At 42.6% G+C, this 23,020-nt stretch overlaps 1 protein-coding gene and 1 long non-coding RNA gene across 2 annotated transcripts; one reads left to right on the forward strand and one right to left on the reverse strand.

Moving 5' to 3' along the window:
- Positions 1 to 6,674: 6,674 nt before the first annotated feature.
- Positions 6,675 to 9,080, forward strand: LOC113028729 (uncharacterized). The gene is made up of 3 exons (XR_003273264.2): positions 6,675 to 7,327; positions 7,575 to 7,631; positions 7,859 to 9,080. It is a non-coding gene; the product is annotated as an uncharacterized LOC113028729 (long non-coding RNA).
- A 2,219-nt stretch (positions 9,081 to 11,299) lies between these two features.
- Positions 11,300 to 14,216, reverse strand: LOC113028728 (plancitoxin-1-like). Its single transcript, XM_080306440.1, has 4 exons — positions 13,115 to 14,216; positions 12,753 to 12,917; positions 12,435 to 12,662; positions 11,300 to 11,889 (listed from the first exon to the last, which is right to left on the reverse strand). Exons 1-4 carry the CDS (start codon positions 13,248 to 13,250, stop codon positions 11,462 to 11,464), a joined length of 957 nt encoding a protein of 318 aa, XP_080162566.1. The 5' UTR covers positions 13,251 to 14,216; the 3' UTR covers positions 11,300 to 11,461.
- Positions 14,217 to 23,020: the final 8,804 nt, after the last annotated feature.

A 23,020-nucleotide genomic window follows, 5' to 3' on the forward strand; every position in this document is an offset into this window, starting at 1 on the left:
ATGTATGTTTGAAAGTGCAGGCGGATAGAAAGAGGTGAGCACGGGGGGGGGGGGTTTCAACAATCGATTTTCCGATTAAAATGGATTTTAGCTTGAATGATGTGATATTGATTCATTAAATCCTGAATCGATTTTTAAATATAAATGTATTTTGCCAGAAACGCCAGAAGCTCACAAAACGATTTCAACAGCCACCAAACAGCTAAAACAGTAAATGAGAGCAGGTACACGGATTCCAGACAAAGACGTGAACACACAGCGTGGACCTGACGCGTCAGTGAGATGTCAGCTTTCTCGTACACAGACACGCCGTCGGGGCTGAAGGTCAACGGCTCACACCAAAATGTACTTCAAGAACAGTTTCTCGAATCTGTTTTCTGCATTATTTGTTTGCTTATTGCGCACCAGTCTGCTGTTCAATACTGAAGAAACGTAAACTTTTTAAAATGATGACAATTTGCAAAACACTCAGCTGTGTCTGTAATCAAACCTCTGTAACTTTGCTTCACTTCAGCAGCATCAGGTAATGTTCATACGTTGATTCATGGTTTTCTTTGTTTTTGTTCTACTGCAGAATATTTTTAAGGTCATCTGCTATAAAAAACCAGAACAGGAAAATCTGCTTCTTGTTTTTCTGTTTTATTCACAGTTACTTTGACACAAAGACCTCTGCTGTGATGCTCACACCTCTGATGAAGTCTCACAGCGTCAGTACTGATAAATGATCAGAATGATGATATTTCTGACTGTCTGAGTCAAAATTGAATTGAAGTGAATGGATTATAGAAATCAGCGATGATACCCAGCCCTAGTGGCTGACAGAAGAAGATGTAGCTGTGGGTAACGAGAAAAGGTGAAAAGAACGATTGATAACTTTTTTGTTAAGGCCTGATTCATGGCTCTGACACACAGCCATCAACCTCTCAGGTTATGTCTAACACTGGTTCGGAGACAGCATCACATAATGAGCCACATACGATCGACTCCGAGCCAGAGCCCACTGAAAGTAAAAGAAGGAAAGTGTATACATTTGGAAGAGAGCGGCTTGACCAGTTTCCCTGGCTAAGATACAGTAAAGCTGACAACATGATGCACTGCATTTACTGCTGTGGGTGTGGACAGACCGCGGCCGGCAATACTGCATTTGTGACTGGTGCTAATACGTTTTAAACTGAAACGCTGAAAAAGCACAGCGTATCCAGAAAACACATTACATGCTGTGATAAATGCACTGCCCAAGTGTCCCCTCTGCCCACGGCCTTTCAGCAGCAGGCAGCAGCAAACAGGTCGTCAGAGGAGCCGATGTGATGATTAAGTTTAACATTGCTTACAATATTACCAAAGAGTGCCAACGCACTTTAAGCACTTTTTCAGTAACTTATCTTTCTTGTAGAACTGTGCTCCAAATAAATAATAATAGACTGTATTTTTATGGCGCTTTTTGAGACCCTCAAAGCGCTTTACAATGCCACTATTCATTCACTCTCACATTCACACACTGGTGGAGGCAGCTACAGTTGTAGCCACAGCTGCTCTGGGGCAGACTGACAGAAGCGAGGCTGCCATATCGCGCCATCGGCCCCTCTGGCCATCACCAGTAGGCAGTAAGTGAAGTGTCTTGCCCAAGGACACAAAGACCAAGACAGACAGAGCTGGGGATCAAACCAGCAACCTTCCAGTTACAAGATGAGCTTCCCAACCCCCTGAGCCACGGTCGCGCCCCAATGAAGAACTTTGTGTTGACAAGATTGTTAGTTAATCATTTACAAATCAATATTGGCTGTATGGACAGCAAATTTCCACCCCAAAAAGTGCACATGTAAAACTGCGGTGTTAAGCGATGTGGTTGAAAAATTTGGGTGCACCTAACTTTTGTGCTGGTGCACCTAAGAAAAAAAGTTAGGCGCACCAATGGCACAAAGGTAGTCTAGAGCCCTGATCTATGAAAGCAAAACCTATCAAATGTTGAAGTAGACTGGCACACTGACCAACTGAGCATAAACATCACAGCCAACCTGAGTGTTGTTGCTGATCATGTCCATCCCTTCAGGTCCCTAACCCTAACGCATCTGAATTTAAATAAAAACCACACAATCCAATGCACCTGCATGCTGTATTTCAATTTCAATCACACATAAACATGAAATATATCTAAGTTACATATTTAAAAATCCATATTTAAAGGAAACAGGAAAAAAGGAAATATTGAATGGTTAATTGCTCAAATTATATTTTTTGTATCATGTGTGATGGAGATCAAGAATGGCCTGCATTTGTATAGCGCTTTACTAGTCCCTAAGGACCCCAAAGCGCTTTATACTACATTCAGTCATTCACCCATTCACACACTGGTGGTGGCAGCTACATTGTAGCCACAGCTGCCCTGGGGCGCACTGACAGAGGCGAGGCTGCGGACACTGGCGCCACCGGGCCCTCTGACCACCACCAGTAGAATGTAGTGATGGGATTTCCGGCTCTTTTTAGAGAGCCGGCTCTTTCAGCTCGGCTCACTAAAAACAGCCGGCTCTTTCGGCTCCCAACCGGCTCTTCAGGTTGTTTTGTTGCTTTAATTAATTAATTATCAACAACAACATAAAATTATGCACAAAAGGAATTAGTAATGTAAAAAAACGTGGTTTTCTTTATGCATGTTTATACATAAATTTTTATGGGGGCCCCTAGAGACGAAACATGTACAAACTCCAAAACACATTTCTAGCATTAACTAAACTTCCAAAACAGAGCTACTAGATCACTTAAATTACACAATCGAATTCATATGTCTATTGTTTTTGTATTAATACACAAACACTCATATATATATATTAAAATAATTTTAAAAAAAAACCCTCATTTACCTGTTACTACCACACACCCAATCCAATTGTTGGTACTTCCTGGCTTGTGTAGCCACTAGGTAAAAGCTCAACACGGCCCCTAGCATCCTGGAGCACTTCCGTTGTGTTTTGGAGTTTGTACGTTTTGGAGTTTGTACTTGCTTTGTCTCTAGGGGCCACTGTAAATATACTCCACATAAAATGTAATAAATAAATTATAAAATACACAAACCAACTATTTACATTTCATACATTTTAACTTTTAACTACTTAAATTTTCAGCTTTTTCCTGTTAAACAAATTTAAAGTGAAACAACACAAAACACTGCAAACCACAACACAATCAAATATAAATTAAAATATGGAAAAAAAGCGACAAAAAGAAAAGAACGCCCAGATCTTTAATTAAGGCAAAGGTTGGCATTTAGAAATATTAATATCACACTCAACTGACTGCGTTTTATCTTCCCATTGCACTGATGGGTGGACAGTTCTCAGGTGCCTGTGCATGTTGTTTGTGGAGCCGGCTCTATATGATATCCTTTTCTTGTACACTCTGCCTTTGTTTTGTCAATAAGATTGAAATGGCTCCAGACTTTGCTTCTTTTCTTGGTGTCACTCATTTTCTTTACTGTACCTTTCCAATGTGACGGTGTTGTCTCTTGTTGCTCCCGGCTCTCTTTCTTTCCCTCTCCCTCCTGCTCTTGTTGTGTGCTACTGCTGTTGCGAGTGTAACTACCGCCCCGCCCCCTCAGCTCAGCGCCGAGCAGAGGGGGGAGGGGCGCAAACGCAAGGCTCTGTTTGCAGTCTCTGCTCAGCGCAAACACAAGGGTGATTTGCAACGTGAAGCGAAAAAAAGTGAAAGAGAGGGCAGGAGAAAGAAAAAAAAACCTTGTTCACTTCAAAGATCCGGCTCTGAGAGCCATTTCGACCGACCCATCACTGGCAGAATGCATGCTTAGTTCTGTCTGGGAAGCTCACTGGTTTATGGCTCAAAAAGAAACAGCAGCGGTTCTTTTTGCAGTCTCTGCAATGATGTCAAAGCTCTGAACAGAGCTGTAGAAAACTTTTTAGAGGTGAGTGTACAGTACAATTTTCAAAATGAGTCATACAGAATTTAATTATCAAAAGTTACATTTTTATATTTACTAATATATACAATGATGAATCAGCCACAGTTTCCTAATTATATCTGAGTATGATATCCATCCTTTCAACATGCTTTTACAACCTAAATAAATAATCTAATGGATGCCTAATTATTTCCGACCATCATCAAAAACTTGTGAAACGGCGTTGAATAACATTTTCTTGTAAAGTTCACTGTTAAAGTTTTATGTGCCAAGTTGAGACTTTGTTTGTTCAGCATTGTGTAAAAGTGCTGAACGCGCTGAGCCACCATCCTCAAACATCAGTGGAAGACACTGACATCCAAAGTGGATAAAAGAGGTCCCATCGATCCCTGCCACAGGTCTCGGTGATGACATAATATTACTGGTTTGAACACACAGGTGTGATCTGTTAAGTATGATGTTATCAAGGCTGTCGCAGATACCGACAGAACCGTCAGCTTTCTGTCACCTCGGAGGAGACCAGCGGCAGCAGACGCGGAGACTCGTACCTTGGCCAGCTCCAAGAGTTCGCGCAGTCTCTCTGGAGTCTCTGTGGGTAACCGTCTGAGCGCAGCGCTGTCCGGTGTCTGCAGCTGACACAACGCCCAGGCCCACCGGGTCCGTCAGCCACCTTATCCCGTCACACTTCCTGGGATTTTCCTTTTAGTAACGGGACCCACAGTGCTGCACGATCGCAGATTCTGGTGATGAGACGCATGCGCGGTTTACTTAAGCGCTCGTGGGGGAGATCAATGTTGCATTAACGTGTCAGAAAAGCTAAAAGAGAGAGATGCGTAGAAAAAGAAAATAAATGAGCTCATTATATTATAGCAAAAACAAACAAAAAAGGAAAAATAAACAAAAAAACATGTTGTTTTAATGCAAAAGTCGTCCTTTTGCGTTTCTACCATTTAAATCAAAAATAATACGGAGGTGGTTCTGGTGGTTACCACTTAACTATATTCTACTTTTTTAATCAATAGAAGTTTTTTTTTCGCATCTAATGTCATAAAACAATTATAATGCTGAATGCTGAGGAGCCATAATCATAAAAGGTGCACTGATAACGTCAATTATATTTATTTTTTCATGAAAACATACTCATTCATAGCTTTTATGATAAGTAATGTTTTATTGTAACCATTGCTTTCAAAGACTCTGCATAAAAAAACTATATTTACATGCAATCTATGTTTATTGGCTTTCAAACTCTGTCCTGTATTAAATTCATTTTCCTCTCCAAAACATGTTGTTTATTACAAACTCAAAAAGTTTTCACTGAAAAAAGTCGAAAGTTTGGTGTTTTCTTTGGACATGAAGGCAGCATTACCTTTGCTGTAACTTGTATCTGTTCCAACAACAGTAACAGGAGTTCTGGTGACACAGTCTCACACAGTGTGCATGTGGTGTCAGCTTACCAAGCCAGCAGTTATGTTACGCTGGGAAGAAGCTGAAGTATCACTGCTGAGAGTCTCATTATGTAACTCTGTAATGCAACCTGCTCTCATTACAACAACAGCATACACACACTGTTAAAGAGTCTAACTAGCATATGGTGTCCTATTGTTCTGTTCAGATTAGAAGAATCCTAGAAATTAGAATCTGAGAAAATGTGATTTTCTCTGACAATACTAAATGTTAATTTACTCAAACTCATTTATAATACCACATCAGCAGTAAAAAGAAACCCAGTAAATTTGCAGCTGTTTAGTGTCCCCAGAGGTTTCACATGGTTTGTGTTCTGTTAGTCTAACAACAGAGACTTACTTAGACTTAGGTCCTGCTGTTTGCATTGGGCGGCAGATCTCCGCCAGCACAATCGATCAGCTTCGGCTGTCTAAGGTGTGTAACTCACCGATGAAAGTCCTCCGCCATGTTGTACGGGGGCGGCCTGGATTGTGTCTTCCAAGGGGTGGGTTCCATGGGATGGTGATCTTGGGCAGTTGGTGCGGGAGTTGGCACAGTGTTTGTCCCCCAAAAGGCCGGTCAGTCACAATGTCATTGAGGGGACATGTGGCAGTCCGGCGGTGGACTTCTTCATTGGTGACATGGTCCGAGTAAGAAACAGGGAGGATCCGTCTTAGACATGAGTGTTGAGCCACATTGAGTCTTTGGCGATTTTGGCTGATGTTTTCCATGTATCACAAGTGCAGATCGCGGTAGGTATAATGATGGAGTTGAGCAGATGGATCTTTGTAGCCCGGTCGATCTTCGGGATCAACCAGATCAGCCAGAGTCACTGGAAAACCGCACCCGCTTTCACAATCTGACACACGACTAATGATCAGCATCTCTGTCGCCTGCAAGGATGCTGCCCAGGGTGGTGAATTGGTTCACCTCCACCAGACATTGCTGTCCTACCTGTGGGATACTGTGCCGTCACGTAACCAATTCTCATGACCTTGGCCTGGTTCCCGCTAATCCGGAAGCCCACTTTGGCTGCCTCTTGCTCCAAGTTTTCATGTCATGGTCTTCATGTTTTTCCAGACGTCAGCCAACAAAACAATGCCATCTGCGAAGTTGAGGTCCGTCTGGCGTGTTGATGGACGCCAAGGTATCCCAAAGCCATCTTGGTCCATAGAAGTCTGCATAATAATAATAATAATAATAATAATAATAATAATAATAATAATAATGATGATGATGATAGTAATAGTAATAATAATGAGTAATAATAAATAGTAATAATAATTTTGAGCTGTGACTTAAATAAGGGAACGGAATCTATATTTCTTATAACTGGAGGAAGTGAGTTCCTGAGCCGAGGAGCAGAGCAACTGAAAGACAAGATGAGCAGAAGGAACAACAAGATGAGTGGCAGATGAAGATCTGAGAGAGCAGGAAACAGAGGTTATTTGAAGCAGATCACACAGATAAGGAGGGGCAAGGTTATGGATGCACTTAAACGTGAGAATTTAATATTTAAAGTTTATCTGAGCTTCTATGGGCAACCAGTGAAGCTGTTGAAGAATTGGGGTAATATGGTCTCTTAATGGAGTATGAGTTATGACCTGAGCTGCAGAAAGAAGAAGTTGAAGTTTATGGAGGGACTTATTGGGGAGACCAAATAAGAGGGAGTTGCAATAATTGATCTGGGAAGTAATAAGACTATAGACAAGGATGGCAGCAGCACGGGGAGTAAGGAAGGGACGAAGTCGGTTAATGTTAGGTAAGTGAAAGTATGTGTAACGATGTAAAATAATGAACATGGTTTTGTTGTGGTTAAATTCCTGTTAAACTTGGGATCGCAACCATGGGTTTATTTTGAAAGATTTGATTTTAAAACTTTTATTTTGAAAATCCGCAGTGGAAGTCTGCTACTGGTAAACGGGCTTTCCCTAAGCTTATCCCTTTAGTAGCAATGAAGCTTTTGCTGTGGTAAGTTCTTCCTCAGTCCGCCCTGACTGAACATGAGTTTAAAACATATTTGAAGATCCCCATTGAGGTTAACATGACAGCATTAACAGCATGAACTGCCCATACAGTAGCATCTGAGTAGATTTCAGTTTTATGATCTTGTTTCGCAATTAATGGGTTAGACGGTAGGAAAAATGGACACGCTGAGCTAGCAGCTAACAGCTAGAGGAGACTGTCGAGTCTAATAATTTGAAATTTCTCTTGATAGTTGGGCGGGATCCTGTTGCTGGAAACCCATGGTTACTCATGTCCCATGTTATTGCAGGTATGTGTATTTTGTGCTGCAGGCTAATTCTGTTTAAGAAGTACTGCTTATTAAGTTTTGCCCAGTAGATGGCAGCATTGTTCCATTTACTATTGTACATGAAAGGAAATTTTGGCTTTGGTCTGGAAGTGTATTTATTTTCACATGAATGCGCATTTAAGTGAATTAATTTCTCTTTTTTTTTTACCTAAACCACAATGCAGTAATATTTTTATTTTATTTTATAGAATGCACCCTTTCCTCATATCGGTCTCAGTGGTGATGTAGCGATCCTCTGTGAGGACGCAGCAACTGGATCGAAGGTAGAGGGTTCAGAATATTTTGATGAACTGTTCAGGGATGCCATATGACGCTATCAAATGTCTATGTGAAATCGACAAAATTAATCGAGAGATGCTGCTGGTATTCCAAAGTCTGTTCGGTGATTGTGAACAGGATTAAATTCTGCTCTGTGCACAACCAGCCACTGCAGAATCCGGCTTGTTCTTCCCGGAATTTCTGGTCCAGGGCCTTATGAAGTCTTCGGCTATAGTGTGATTCCTCAGTTGTTGCAGTCCGCCAGGTTGCCTTTCTTGGGGAGCTTTACTGTAACTCCTCTTAGCCAATCTTCTTGCACTTGTGCCGATGACCAACATAAGCTGACGGGGCACTGATGTGCTTCAGCATTTCTGCAGACACCATGTACATGCCCAATGCATTGCCATTCTCAAGGAGTTTGATCACGGCTGCAGTTTCTTCAGTGGTTATGGCGTCTGTCCTAATGTCCAAGTCATTCAGAGTCTTTTTGAAGTGTTCCACCCCTGACAACAGAGGCCTCTAGTATAAGAGGAGATTTTGTCATATCCAGGTAACTTCAGGGTTAACCCCGGGTTTTCTGCTTCAAATGTGATTCACTTTTTACTGAGTTAAATCAGGACTTAACTTATGCCCTAATCTGGAAACTAGCCTGCTTGTTATGCCATTCCATGCTAAAACCACCAACTGTAGTTCACATTTTGTATCACATTGTTGCAGGAATGTGCATGTAATAATTGGTAATTTAGAAAATGTATAAATGTAGTTATATGTGATTCTATTCTGCTGCTGAGTGTATGTTCTTTAAGGCTCAGATAGAACTGAAGGCTGCATTCAGGACTTTATCACACTGGTACATAACGAGAGGGACCTTGAACAAGTGTGCACACACGTACACACACAAACAGCATCTCACTTCATGCTTGCTCTTTCCCTAGCCTCTTATGTCACTTATATGTTTGGTCTTATTATTGTCTTATTTGTTGTGATTTAGGGTCTCTGAGCACATGCAGAGGTTTTTGCTTGGGAAGCAACTGTCACCTTGTTTTCAGGGTCTTATGTAACATTCAGTGGTATTGAACTATGTAAAACTTTTCTGCTCTACCTAAAGCTAAACAGCTGAGAGCATCTTGAGGACTGCAGAGAAAAAGGTTTGCACTTTGAACTGTGGTGTTTCCACTGCTGAGGACTTTTGGACACAGGAGTCACAGATCCTTATTGACTTAGCTGCTGTTCACAGTTTTAAAAAGTCTTCATCAGAAAAAGCACTTGTAATTGTTAGAATTGATATTTTTTAGGTTGTCATTTGTGCTTAGAAACATATAATTATTTATGCTTGGAGATATATAATCATTTATATGTTGATAAAATATCTTAACCTTATTAGGTCTGATAAGGACTGTGTACACTCTGTACCATGAGATGAGAGGAAGCGGTCTCGAGTTGGCCATGTCATCAGAGAATTTCTGGAGGAGACAGTCACAGATGGTGAAGAGGAAAGGGGACAGAACAGGGTGCTCAGTTGCTGCAGTCTCACAAACAGTGGTCTGCCTGTCAGGAAGTCACTGATCCACTGGACCTGTGTATCCTCCACCTGCATGTCTTCCAGCTTCTCCCTCAGCATCCTGGACTGGATCATGTTATCGGGGCCAGAGAAGTCGAAGAAAATTATCCGAATTGTGGTGCTCGTTGTTATTAAAGCTTTAGCTTGAGTGTAGAAAGGAGCTCTTCTCTTCTGTGGTGGTTAAGAGAAAGTGATGTATGGTTCTAATGAAAACATTAGACAGTAGAACTCTTTTGCTTTGATTTTTTTTTCAGTCACATTCTGTTTACATAATTTTTATTTAGACGATGTGTTCTCAAACTTCTACTTGCAAATGCATTTCTGTCTGATTCATCTTTTTAACACTCCTCATAGCATGAAAAATAGAAAACAGCGTTCACCTGGCGTGTTCTTTATTTGATTAGACATTTACAGGAACAGGTCTCTGTTTACAGCTTATCATCCTCAAACTTTCAGACCAGTCAATATTTGCGTGGACTTTGTCCCTTAAAAATACATGACATAAACAGAACTGACCTAAACAGCTGTTTTCTCTCTTCTCAGTAATTTGGTCACTCTGTTATTGCCTCAGAGGTAATTTGTTGTTATGCATATCTCAGGACATCTGACTTTTCAGATGTTAAATGGATTTCCTGCAGGTGCTCCAGTAGCATACCGGCCCACAGTTTGTAGGATTCTCATGTATTTTTAAAACATGTCTGAGAATCACATTATATTTTGCATAATTACTATGTCTGGAACTTCTTCTTTTCTTTTCTTTTTTGCCGTAACATCTCAAAAATGTTGCGATGGGGGCAACAGAACCCTGGAACAGAAAGTAATACTAAGAAAGAAAGAACTGTTGGAACATTTTACACATGATTAGTTGATAACAGGTTAGTAAGATGATTCAGTCTAAAAACAGCATCTCTGATGGTATGGTGCTGCATTAGTGCCTAATGCCATAGCAGCTTTCACATCTGAAAAGGCGTACATGTTAAACAGTATGTACAGGTTATAGAGCAGGAAATGCTCTGATCCAGACATCCTTTTTAGGGAAGGCCTTCATGTGTCAGCATGATGATGCTAAACCACATACTGCATTTATCCCAGCAGCATGGCTTCATAGCAGGCGAATGTAAAATGGCATGATTACTCAGTTCAAACATTTGATGTTTTTCTGTGTTCTATTGAAGATAAAATACAATTGTATGGAATTGTAATTGAAATTGATTCTATTTCTTACAGTTCAAGTACACTAAACCTTGAGCTTATTAAGCAATAAAATGGGGAGCAAATAGTAAGGGATACAATATCTGAGAGATCTTCAGTTTTTCCTTTTTATCCTGTTTTTTCTGGGAAAATCAAATTTGTGTTGACACAGTATTTCGTTAATATTTCAAACAAATGTACACACAAAGTTCACACAGTCCTGTGTGGTCTCCTGTTTTTCTGTTTCTCCTGAGAATCTTCACTTATCAGCAAAATGTTAACGAACTTCTTCTAGGAAAACCTTAATTTTTAAATGAAAAAAACAATAAAAGGGAAATATAAATTACACTATTTTGTGTGCATGTAGTGTTTAATTTATTTTGACTTTGCATGTTTCAAAGTGAGTACTGTGTTATTGTTCAAAAACACAAGTTATTCTTATAAACTTAATTGAAGCTGTATTTGTATCCTTTTAATTAAGCAATTAATTCATCTTCTTAGGTATGAAAGAAAATTAAAGAAGCAGAAATTCAAACACCAGGAGGCACTGCAGAAAGGGTCAACAACTGCAGAATAAATGACAATGAGTGAAAGCATAACAAACATAACATAAACCAGATGTATTTTATCCAGATTTATTATTTTATTGTTTGTCATATTGTCACACATCTTTTCAGAATGATAATTAAACTAACACTTACGAATCTTTCCTTTTCCTTATGTTTTTAATATTTAACGGCAGGATTGGTAAAGTCCACAGTGAAGTAAAGTTGAGCTGTTTTCAGCCTGTCACTGACGGATCCAAGTGGATTATTTTTGAGTCAGGCTCACAGTCACTGGTGTCCATGGTGGTTGGGGTCGTACTACATTCATCAAACTCTCTAGCAAACTCCCAGAACTTGTCTCTTACGTCTCTGTTCTCAATGCACAGCGCCCCGCCTCGTCTCTGATACTGGGTTTGAGCCCTGTTGACATCAGCTGTACAGGTCCATTCACTGTTGGATTCACTGTTGGTCACACACCACTTTGAATGGTCCTTTGTAGGACTCCATGTACTAGCAGGACCCAGAACCTTTTTTATAGTTTTAATGTTGTACACATGATTGGGGCCTGAGCAGTCAGAATCGGCCCGATCTTTCTGGCAGCCCCACGTCTGCACATACACATGACTCTGAACTGCCTGGGCAATAGTGTGGTACAGGTCTCCATCTGCAAAAGGATCAAGGAGCATTTAAAGCATTTCCTGTCTTTTTGAAACATTGAACCTTTTAAAACCCGTTTACACTCACACTCTCTTCTCAGACACTGCATTTCAGCCATTGATGAAGACATAACGTCAGTAACAAAGTGAATAACAGTACGTGGATTTCAGATATGCAGCAGCTGTCGGCAGCTATAGGCAGCATAAATATCATCGCCTAAATTTCTATTTGGATGTAAATACATATATGTCAACTGGCATTGAGCTAGGCTGATCCTAAAACCTGTCCTCTCTTTAAAGATTCCAAGTCATCCATTCTCATCCCCAATGATATTTGTCTGGTTTAAGACCAGACAAATATCACTGTAACCATTAAAAGCTTAACCAACAAAAACGGGTGTTATGGCAGCCAACTAGGGGGCTCCACTCACACCCAGGTTGCTGGGAGGTTTGTTGTCAAGTGTGTGGCGCAAAGTTATGTGGAGACGGATAAAGTCGGAGTGAAAAGCTGGAGTTCCTGTGTCGTCTGTGCCATACCTCCACAGTGTAATTTAAAGGATGATTATTACTTTAACCTTTAAACATGCAGACATCTCACCTGGCTCTTGCAACTGTTGTTTAGCAATGCTATAAAACCTCAGACCTCCTCTTGATGTGAGTGTTTGGTAATCACTCGATGGGGGAACTTCAACCCATTTTGTTGCATCTATGAGCTCTTGATGGAAATCATCTGGAATATCATGTTCAAATGGAAAAGCTCTGATGTACTGCAGATGTTTACCTGGAAAAAGTTAAACAAGATCTTTACTGTGAGGTTTAGATCAGCCTCTGGGCTTTAAATTGTGAAATGTCCAGAGTTCGAACTTTTTACCGATCTGTATGAACTGGTTATAGTTGAAAGTTACACAGATGAACGTCTGAGCAAGTTGTAATCCAGATTCAGGCCAGAAATTGTTTTGGTCTCTTCTGAAGGGGAATTGAGGTGTGCTGTGCAAGAGCCAGACCCCAGGTCTGTCTCTTTCCACCATGATCACCCCTGTGGACAGTAAACAGTTACAGTGCTGGTCATAAAATAAGGAATAGGATGCATTTTATTCAAAGCACTTTAATCCTTTCACTGCCTTCATAATAATGATTCAGTCATTTTATAAGATCAATAGTCTAACAAACTTTTTCCAGTGTTTGTTTTATATGTTTGACAATGTGTTGTCTGTAAAAAGAAGCTTTCTTTACCTTTACTGTGGCCAAATGTGGTATGTGAGGAACATCCTGGAGGTTGATCACTGTAGCTGATGAATCCAAAGTTTGGCAGCTGTAAATCATACAAAAAAAAAAAGAAAAAATCTGCATTAACACTTTCAAGAGACATCCTCGGCCTACATGACAGCACAGTCTCATAGACGTTTGTGAAATGGTGAAAACACTGAATCTAATCTAATTCCTGCTTCTGGATGTGGATTTTTTTCTCCTGGTAATAAAAATTCCTCAGTTGCCTGAAGCTGTCTCATGTGATGCGCTTTTGCCTCTTCGACTAAAGTGGGCATGTTGTTTTTTTCACTTGTCCACTGACAGCACTACCCAGCCATTGTTTTTCTTCAATCCCTTGCATGCGCTTGTAATAGTTTCAACTGGATATGTCAGAACTACTGTTAAGCACCTACAATTTAAGCAAATCATTATTTCTCTCCATTTCATGGAGCTAAAATGAAAAATCATGATAAAACAGCATTCACACTTTAAATCTGCACGTGTACCTGTATTGAGTGTTTCCAGCATATGCATTAAATGATGTGTTTTGGTAGAGGACCATTACTGGACCAAACTAATGGTCTCACCATGTTTCTAATTTTCTTCAAGACTGGTCTCAGGGTGTGGGCCAAGGCACCAGATGGATCTTTGAGGTTCTTGTAGTCGGGTCTATTGTGCATGTAGGACTTGCTGTTTGCTGAATCAATGTACAAGTAGTTCATCTTGTTGTTATATCTTCTAGGGTTAGATCCAGGGATAATCTCTCCAGGTGCTTTGTAAATGATGAACCTGATGAGAAACAAACAAAACATGACATGAAAAGAAACAAACTCCAAAGTGAAAATGTTAACCTGTTAGATGCACCGGTTCACCCAACATCAGCCTACGCAGAGGTTTGATCAAAAACCCCTTCGTATCATATTTTGATGCTCTCCGTACACTCTTAGTGGCATTTTCCAACATGAGGAAGAATGAAAACTTCTTATTGGGAGGTAAAAAATTAAGCCACATACAGTCGGGCAAAAAAGCATTTAGTCAGCCACCAGATGTGCAAGTTCTCCCACTTAAAAAGACTAGAGAGGCCTGTAATTTTCATCTTGGGTATACCTCAACTATGCGAGACAAAATGAGAAAAGAAAATCCAAAAAAAATCACATTGTCTGATTGAGGTGGGGGTGTGGTCTCTGGCCTGCTGCAGTATGGTGAGCTCTCAGGGCAGCGTTGAGGTGGCAGAGGAATTAGGTGTGGACTAAAATTAATCATGCTCTTTCTGCTCTATTTATGTACAGTGATGAAGGAGGTGAGGAGAAGAGTGTGAGGAGTCGTGAGAGCAGGGGATGCTCCTGGAGTAGGGATGGGTACCGGTATCCGGTGCCATGATGGCACTGGTTCTGACATAAACGGTAGTAACCAGACCGAAAAGCAGCGCACATTTCGGTGCTTTATTTCGGTGCTTTTTTTTCCTGAGCTGTGATACACTTTAGATTCTAGCCAATCATTTTACGTTTCCGAGGATAGTAGGCGGGTCCAGGTACGTACGTTCTTTTAGAGCAGAGCTACAGATTAAAAATGTCCAAGGCGAAGCGGTCAAAAGTCTGGCTGTACTTCACAGCAAAATATGCAAACTCAGCAGCAACAAGTGCTTTAAGCTGATACTGTGATACTGTCAAAGGAGGTAACACCAAGAATCCGATGAATCACCTGGCGACGCATAGCATCCCCCAAGAACCCGAAGAGGAGAGTCCTGGCCCCTAGCCCTGCCAGTGTAGCAGAAATGATGAGGATGATGATGCAGCAGCAGCCGTTCTTCTCTGCGTGAGTAGCTTAATGTTGTTCGTGTGTAATTTACGTTGAGTAGGCTAACCACGTTATTACATTAATGCATATAAGGTGAACTAGCAAACACCGTCGTAGCTACATGCGGCTGTCTTCTTGTTTGATGCCAGATGCTCCCTTCACCCTGGCCAAAAAGGCTAAAATGACCAAAGAAAAAGTGGAAAACGGTTAAACATGAGAGGTTTAGGACAAAGTTTGTGTTTTTTTCCATTGTTTAAGCACTGCTTCCAGCCAAGAGTGATACCATATATGCCCCATAGCTGCAGAAAAGGCTAACATTGTTATCTTTTTACAAAAAAACAGCTGAACATGAGAGGTTTTTGGACCAATTTTGTGTTCTCCATTCTTTAAGCACCGGTTTGAGCACCGTTTAAGCACCGGCACTGTTTCAGAAGTACCGGTTTGGCACCGGTATCGGATAAAACCTAAACGATACCCATCCCTATCCTGGAGTTACCTGTGCTGTCACGTTGAAAAGTGAAACAGCTGAAAGTCGCAAAGAGTTGTGATCACAGAAATCCTGTGTATGTGTGTGTGTGTGTGTGTGTGTGTGTGTGTGTGTGTGTGTGTGTGTGTGTGTGTGTGTGTGTGTGTGTGTGGAGTCCGTGCCACACCAATTACTAAAGAATTTTTTGCTAATTATGGTGGAAAATAAGTATTTGATCAGTAAGAAAAGTTAATCACAAAACTTGGTTATATACAGTGGGGCAAAAAAGTATTTAGTCAGCCACCGATTGTGCAAGTTCCCCCACTTAAAATGATGACAGAGGTCAGTAATTTGCACCAGAGGTACACTTCAACTGTGAGAGACAGAATGTGAAAAAAAAATCCATGAATCCACATGGTAGGATTTGTAAAGAATTTATTCGTAAATTAGGGTGGAAAATAAGTATTTGGTCACCTCAAACAAGGAAAATCTCTGGCTCTCACAGACCTGTAACGTCTTCTGTAAGAAGCTTTTCTGTCCCCCACTCATTACCTGTATGAATGGCACCTGTTTGAACTCATCATCTGTATAAAAGACACCTGTCCACAGCCTCAAACAGTCAGACTCCAAACTCCGCCATGGCCAAGACCAAAGAGCTTTCGAAGGACACCAGGAAAAGTATTGTAGACCTGCACCAGACTGGGAAGAGTGAATCTACAATAGGCAAGCAGCTTGGTGTGAAAAAATCAACTGTGGGAGCAATCATCAGAAAATGGAAGACATACAAGACCACTGATAATCTCCCTCGATCTGGGGCTCCACGCAAGATCTCATCCCGTGGGGTCAAAATGATCATGAGAACGGTGAGCAAAGATCCCAGAACCACACGGGGGGACCTGGTGAATGACCTGCAGAGAGCTGGGACCAAAGTAACAAAGGTCACCATCAGTAACACACTACAACGGCAGGGAATCAAATTCCGCAGTGCCAGACGTGTTCCGCTGCTGAAGCCAGTGCATGTCCAGGCCCGTCTGAAGTTTGCCAGAGAGCACATGGATGATACAGCAGAGGATTGGGAGAATGTCATGTGGTCAGATGAAACCAAAGTAGAACTTTTTGGTATAAACTCAACTCGTCGTGTTTGGAGGAAGAAGAATACTGAGTTGCATCCCAAGAACACCATACCTACTGTGAAGCATGGGGGTGGAAACATCATGCTATGGGGCTGTTTTTCTGCCAAGGGGACAGGACGACTGATCCGTGTTAAGGACAGAATGAATGGGGCCATGTATCGTGAGATTTTGAGCCAAAACCTCCTTCCATCAGTGAGAACTTTGAAGATGAAACGAGGCTGGGTCTTCCAACATGACAATGATCCAAAACACACCGCCCGGGCAACAAAGGAGTGGCTCCGTAAGAAGCATTTGAAAGTCCTGGAGTGGCCTAGCCAGTCTCCAGACCTCAACCCCATAGAAAATCTGTGGCGGGAGTTGAAAGTCCGTGTTGCTCGGCGACAGCCCCAAAACATCACTGCTCTCGAGAAGATCTGCATGGAGGAATGGGCCAAAATACCAGCTACTGTGTGTGCAAACCTGGTAAAGACCTATAGTAAACGTTTGACCTCTGTTATTGCCAACAAAGGTTATGTTACAAAGTATTGAGTTGTATTTTTGTTATTGACCAAATACTTATTTTCCACCCTGATTTACGAATAAATTCTTTACAAATCCTACCATGTGGATTCCTGAATTTTTTTTTTCACATTCTGTCTCTCACAGTTGAAGTGTACCTCTGGTGCAAATTACTGACCTCTGTCATCATTTTAAGTGGGGGAACTTGCACAATCGGTGGCTGACTAAATACTTTTTTGCCCCACTGTACCATTTGTTTTCAATGACAGAGGTCAGGAGGGGAAATCTGAACTGTGTATAATGTGCCAAAGCCCGTCCCCCAGGGCATGAAGCAGGCATGGAGGAGATCCAGGCCCCAGACATCCAGAGGCCCCAGAGTATAAGAGCCCAAGGAGGACCACTGGAGGGGCATCGTGCCACCCTCATGGGAAGGGCTGAGGATCCCCAGACGAGGCGTCACCCAGTAGCCACCGAGCAGAAGCTAGAGGGGGCTGCACCGGCGTGCCCGCTGGCTCTGCCGGCAGCCAGCTGTGCCAGAGTGAACCGAGCCGCAGGCCCAGAGGCCGGAGGCCCGAGGGCCCCCCGCACCCCGGAGGAGGCCTGACCGAGCAACAGGCGCCAGGCCCCGCCAAGTAGTCACCGGGAGTGAGCCGGTACATACCTGAGTGCCCAGCCCCGGACACCAAGAACCACCAATGCACCGACCCCTGAGGGCATCAGTCACCGGCAGGGAGTGTGGTGAGGGGAGATAGGGGAGAGACCTGACATATAGACACAGACACAAACATGCATTCCCACCCTCATGCACACATATACAAACACTCAGCACTCACCCAACGTAAGGATTGACATAAATGGACATGTACACACAATCACACTCCCCAAACATACTCTATACCCCGGGTCCAGGTACCCTCGCCCCCAGAGGGGGAAACAGAACCCAGACCCAAGAGATGTTACCCTTCCTCCCCGGGTGGAGGCAAGCAGACCGTCCCAGGCTCCGCAGCAGCAGGGAGGCCAATCGGACAGCCAACATCTCCTCACAGCCCCCCCGCCCCAATGGCTAGCAGAGAACAGGGGTGTGTGAAGACCCCATACCTCCCTCCTCCCGCTCAGGTGTAGTGTTGCTGCGTGTTGTTCTAAAGTGCATTTAAAACAAGGGAGAGCATGGTGCTGCTGCCAGAGAGCAGCAGGTGTTAGCACGGCCCCTCCCGAGAACCCTCAATGTCTACATGGATTTAAAATTGAGAGGTGGGCACCAGCGCCAGAGGTAGGTTTGAGTACACAGACCGTCCACTGGACGCCATTAACGTGCCCACCCTCAAGGCCCTATATATATGTGTGTGTTATGAGAGTGTGAGTATTGTGAATGTCTAAGTTGTGAGATAAAATTGAGGCACAGGTGGCCAGAAGGGGACAGGGGGGGAAGGGTCTCCCCTGCACCCTTGTGACACACCCGCACCCCAAGGCCCTACCTGTGTGGGTGAGTGTGGTGGAGCGGGAAGAGGGAGGTAGCTGGGGATGGGGAGGAAAAGGAGGGAGGGGACAGTTGAGATGACATCATACAATCTAGTAAGAGTGGTTAGTTGCCTGGATCCAGCCACTCTTACTAGATTGTATGATGTCATCTCAACAAGGACAAATTAAGTTGCTGAATTTCATGCAGATGCTACATAATTTAATTACGTTCACCATAGAAACATGGAATTATTTAGTTCAAATTACAAGTTTGGATCTTATGCATGTAACAACCATCCAATTTCATTTTTTGTGTCGTCTGCAAACTTCTGAATATGGCATAATTCAGAGTTGTAGCAGAAGTCAGAGGTGTACAGGGTGAAGAGAAGAGGGGACAGCACAGTTCCCTGTGGTGCTCCTGTGCTGCTGACCACTGTGTCAGACGTGATGTCCTTCAGCCTGACGTACTGTGGTCTGTCGGTGAGGTAGTCGGAGATCCAAGCCACCAGGCAGGGGTCCACCTCCATCCTGTTCAGTTTTTCTTGAAGCATACAGGGCCGGATGGTATTAAAGGCACTGGAAAAGTCAAGAAGCAGGATCCTGACCGTGCCTTTTCCCCCATCCAGGTGTGAGTGGGCTCTGTGTAGGAGGTACAGGATGGCATCCTCCACTCCGACACCCGCCTTGTATGCAAACTGTAGTGGGTCCTGGGCATGTTGTACCTGTGGTCGGAGGAGGTTGAGGAAGAGCCGCTCTAGAGTCTTCATAAGATGTGACGTCAGTGCCACCGGTCGGAAGTCATTCAGCTCATTGGGCCGGTTCTTTTTGGGGACCGGGACGATGCAGGACGTCTTCCATAGGGTGGGCACTCTCCCCAGTCGCAGACTGAGGTTGAAGACTCGTTGTAGCGGCTCCCCAAGTTCAGCAGCACATTAATTAATTATTGACACATTTAATTAATTATTTAATGATATATTTATTTATTTCATTTTGGCAGTCCTGACGCCTGGCTCTCATCATGAAATAATTTTATCTGTCAGCCTCACCCATCAAACTCAGGGGGCGGGGTTAACTCTGATCGAGTCAAAACCATTGCTTTGGCCTGGTGGCCATTGTTTCTAGCACACAACAACCGGCATGTGGAAGCTAACAGAACTGAACTTTGAAAAACCCTGTTTGTGTGTCACCAAATACCGTTTTAATATTTTTTTAGCCGAGAATGTAGTGGTTTAATCTTCATGTGTCTGGTCGGTTTGTCAAGATACAGCCTCTTTGCAAAAGTGCTTCGATGATTTCGGAGATGTCTGCCCAGTCTCACGGCAAAGCGTGGGATAGACCCGCTCGCCTCGCAAGCAATCCCACCGACAAAGCGCAGGCCCCGGTACACAGCTGTAGTAACCCCCGCTGACTTCTTTTACTGAGGTTATATTTATCGGTGTTTTATTTCCTGAAGTTCTTATGTGTCCTACGTGTTTCAGTCGCCAATTCTGAATTATAACTAACATTAAAAACATGTTTAAGGAGGAGAGAGAGCAAATAAATCTGTTTAACATCTGATCTTTGGGTTTTTGTTCAGTAATCAGCGTGACCTGTGTATAAACACATAAAAGAGATAACGTTGGTGTTTCCGTCATGTAGTAACTGCTGGCTTTAACTGTACAAAGGTTGTTCGACACTATGAAACACATACAGACTTCATGATGTTCGGCTAATATTTTTATTGTGAATATTAATCATGCTGACCTCGCTCTGTACACCACGCAGCGAGGTCAGCATATCCACGATATCCTCAGCTCCATGAGTTAACACAGAGTTTCCCAGCTGACTATCTAACTGCCAACTATTCCAGAGACGTGAAAATATACAGCATAAAGAAAAGTGTAAGAGACTCAGCAGCAGATTAGAATAATAGTTATACATTTAATAAATCACCAAATGAATCCAAGAAACGAGCAAACCTGAGTTTGTGTTCCCTCAGCTGCAGACTCGCTGCTGTTTAAATGTTTGAAAAGGAAGATTAGATATAAAAAACGTCAAACATAGACTCAGTCTGCCTTCACATTTGATATGAGGCCAGCACGTATAGTGGCCTCAGCAGGCTATTACTGAAATACACGTGCTATATCTTAAACTATGATATAAACAGGGAGGTCCTATTAACATGTTTAGTTTTAAAGGACACCTTCCTGCCTTTAGTCTCATTCATGAGCAGTATTAGTTTTCTTCTAACATCCAGAAATCTGCACAATGTGTTTCATAGTTTGTAACAAGCCTTTGACAGGTAAACATAACATGACCGAAAAAGCAAAAAAAAAAAAAGAGAGAGAGAGAGAGAGTGTTGACATAAGAAGAGAAAATTCTCTCAATTATGGAGACAGACAAATGGTTCATTTATGTTTGATGTGTGTTTATTCCTCCCTAAATATCGTCGGTGAAGTTCGCCATGCACGTCAGATTTTCCTGCGCATTTTTATACCTCTGCCAACAGAGAGAGAAAAAAAATCACATTCTAACAGACAGCTGGTGCTTAGAATACAGTTGAATAACTATTAAAAAACAGATGATATTTAGATGATAGTTCAGTCTAACACATGTGCCAGTGAACCATTAAACGTCTGTGAAACTATGCAGTTATGAAACGTAACTTTAACCTCAGCCAAACCGATTTGCTCAGTTGTAAATAAAACAGCGAAGTAAACGTGACCCGACAGACAGAACCTGAGTGAATGAAGTCCAGCGTTTAACCACTGAGAGCTAAAACTCAGCTGAGGTTTGAAAGCTGTGTGCCGGTGATTGGACATCAGCCGCTGATGAAGCTGTTCGCCTATAAAGTGCTCTGTAAGGAAACGAGCTCCAGCAGCTCTGCGCTCGGGGAAAACACTATATTTACTTATCTTGTGCAGAAAAATGCGCTGACATTGCGTTATATCGAGCACCGGCTGCCCAGTTAAACTGTGACTATCACCAGGTAACGTAGGCGTGTTTCTTGAATTAGCAGCAGGTGTTAAACAGCTGACAGATGAGGAGGAGGATGCATGCAGGTAAACTGAGGGTCTGCTGAGCTGATCGCTGGTTTCGTGAGAAAAATGTCAGCTCGTTCTTTATGTTACAGAAGCACAGAGACACAAGACCAGGCGGAAAGAGACGATCGTTCGGTGAAAATGAGAATCTGCGAATGCAACATGTGGAACACGGAGAGTGGAATATGTAAACAAACCGGTTAACGTAACCCCCTCGGTGCACTCTGCATGCTAACTGTTAGCAGAGCTAGTGAAATCTCTGAAAACATCTGAGCACTTTTGCAAACATGTTCTATGTTGACAACCTGACCAGACATACGGCGCGACATTCGCGGCTAAAACACTGTTAAAAGTGTAGCTGGTGACAGAAAAACGGGGTATTTTAAAACTACACCACCACCATTGCTGCCTGTGATTTGATCTGCATTCTGGGATACCTGGCTGCCCCAAGTCTACACAAGCAATCGATTATCTAGGATTGACCTGTTTTGACTTACTTTGCACGGCAACCAATCAAATGTTAGAGAAGCTGCATGGGCAGCGTTAACCCCGCCTCCTGAGTTTGATGGGTGAGGCTGACAGATAAAATTATTTCATGATGAGAGCCAGACGCCAGGACTGCCAAAATGAAATAATTAAATACACCATTAAATAATTAATTAAATGTGTATTTAGTATTTATTTATTTATTGTCATTTTCAAGAACAATGAAATTGCGTTTGGGGCTTCCATACAACCCAAAAAAAAGAAGAAAATAATAAATACCCCTTAAAACCCAAGTGTACATATTTAACCCAGTGTGACTCCAATGCAATAAGACAATCCTTAGCAATAATGTTCGTAGAAATTCAGACAAAGACCTGAGAAACATGACAAAATACAACAATGCAACCCATTCAATATTATTGTACTGTGAGATATGATATCAGATATGATAGTTATCTATTTAAGAAAGAGGGGGGGGGGGGGGCAGGAGGGGGAAGAGAATAAAGATATGATGCACCAATGCAGACCAGTTCATTGCTATTAAGAAGTTGGATATGGTTATTGTCCGTGAGAGGGGGGCAGAGAGTTCAGGAGCCTCACAGCCTGTGGATACAGGCTGTTGGCCAGTCTGGATGTTCTGGCCTGTATAGACCTGTACCTTCTCCCTGAGGGCAGCAGATGGAAAAGGTGGCGCGCAGGGTGATGTTGGTCCCGCAGGATACTGTGCACCCTCCTCAGACAGCGAGTGGGGAAGATATTACTGATCTCTGGCAGACTTGTTCCAATAATTCTGCCAGCTTCTTTCACCACCCACTGGAGTGCTTGCTGATCGGCCTTGGTGCAGCTGGGGAACCACACTAGAAATCCATACGTCAGAACGCTGCTGATGGCACAGTTGTAGAAGTTCAACATCAGAGATCTGGGAATGTGTGCGCTCCGCAGTCTCCTCAGGTAGTAGAGGCGCTGTTGGGCCTTCCGTACAACTGAGGTGATATGGTTGCCCCAGGACAGGTCCTCGGTCACAGTTACCCCC

This window comes from Astatotilapia calliptera, chromosome 9 (genome assembly GCF_964374335.1).
Source record: "Astatotilapia calliptera chromosome 9, fAstCal68.1, whole genome shotgun sequence".
In the NCBI taxonomy this organism is placed as follows: Eukaryota; Metazoa; Chordata; class Actinopteri; order Cichliformes; family Cichlidae; genus Astatotilapia; species Astatotilapia calliptera.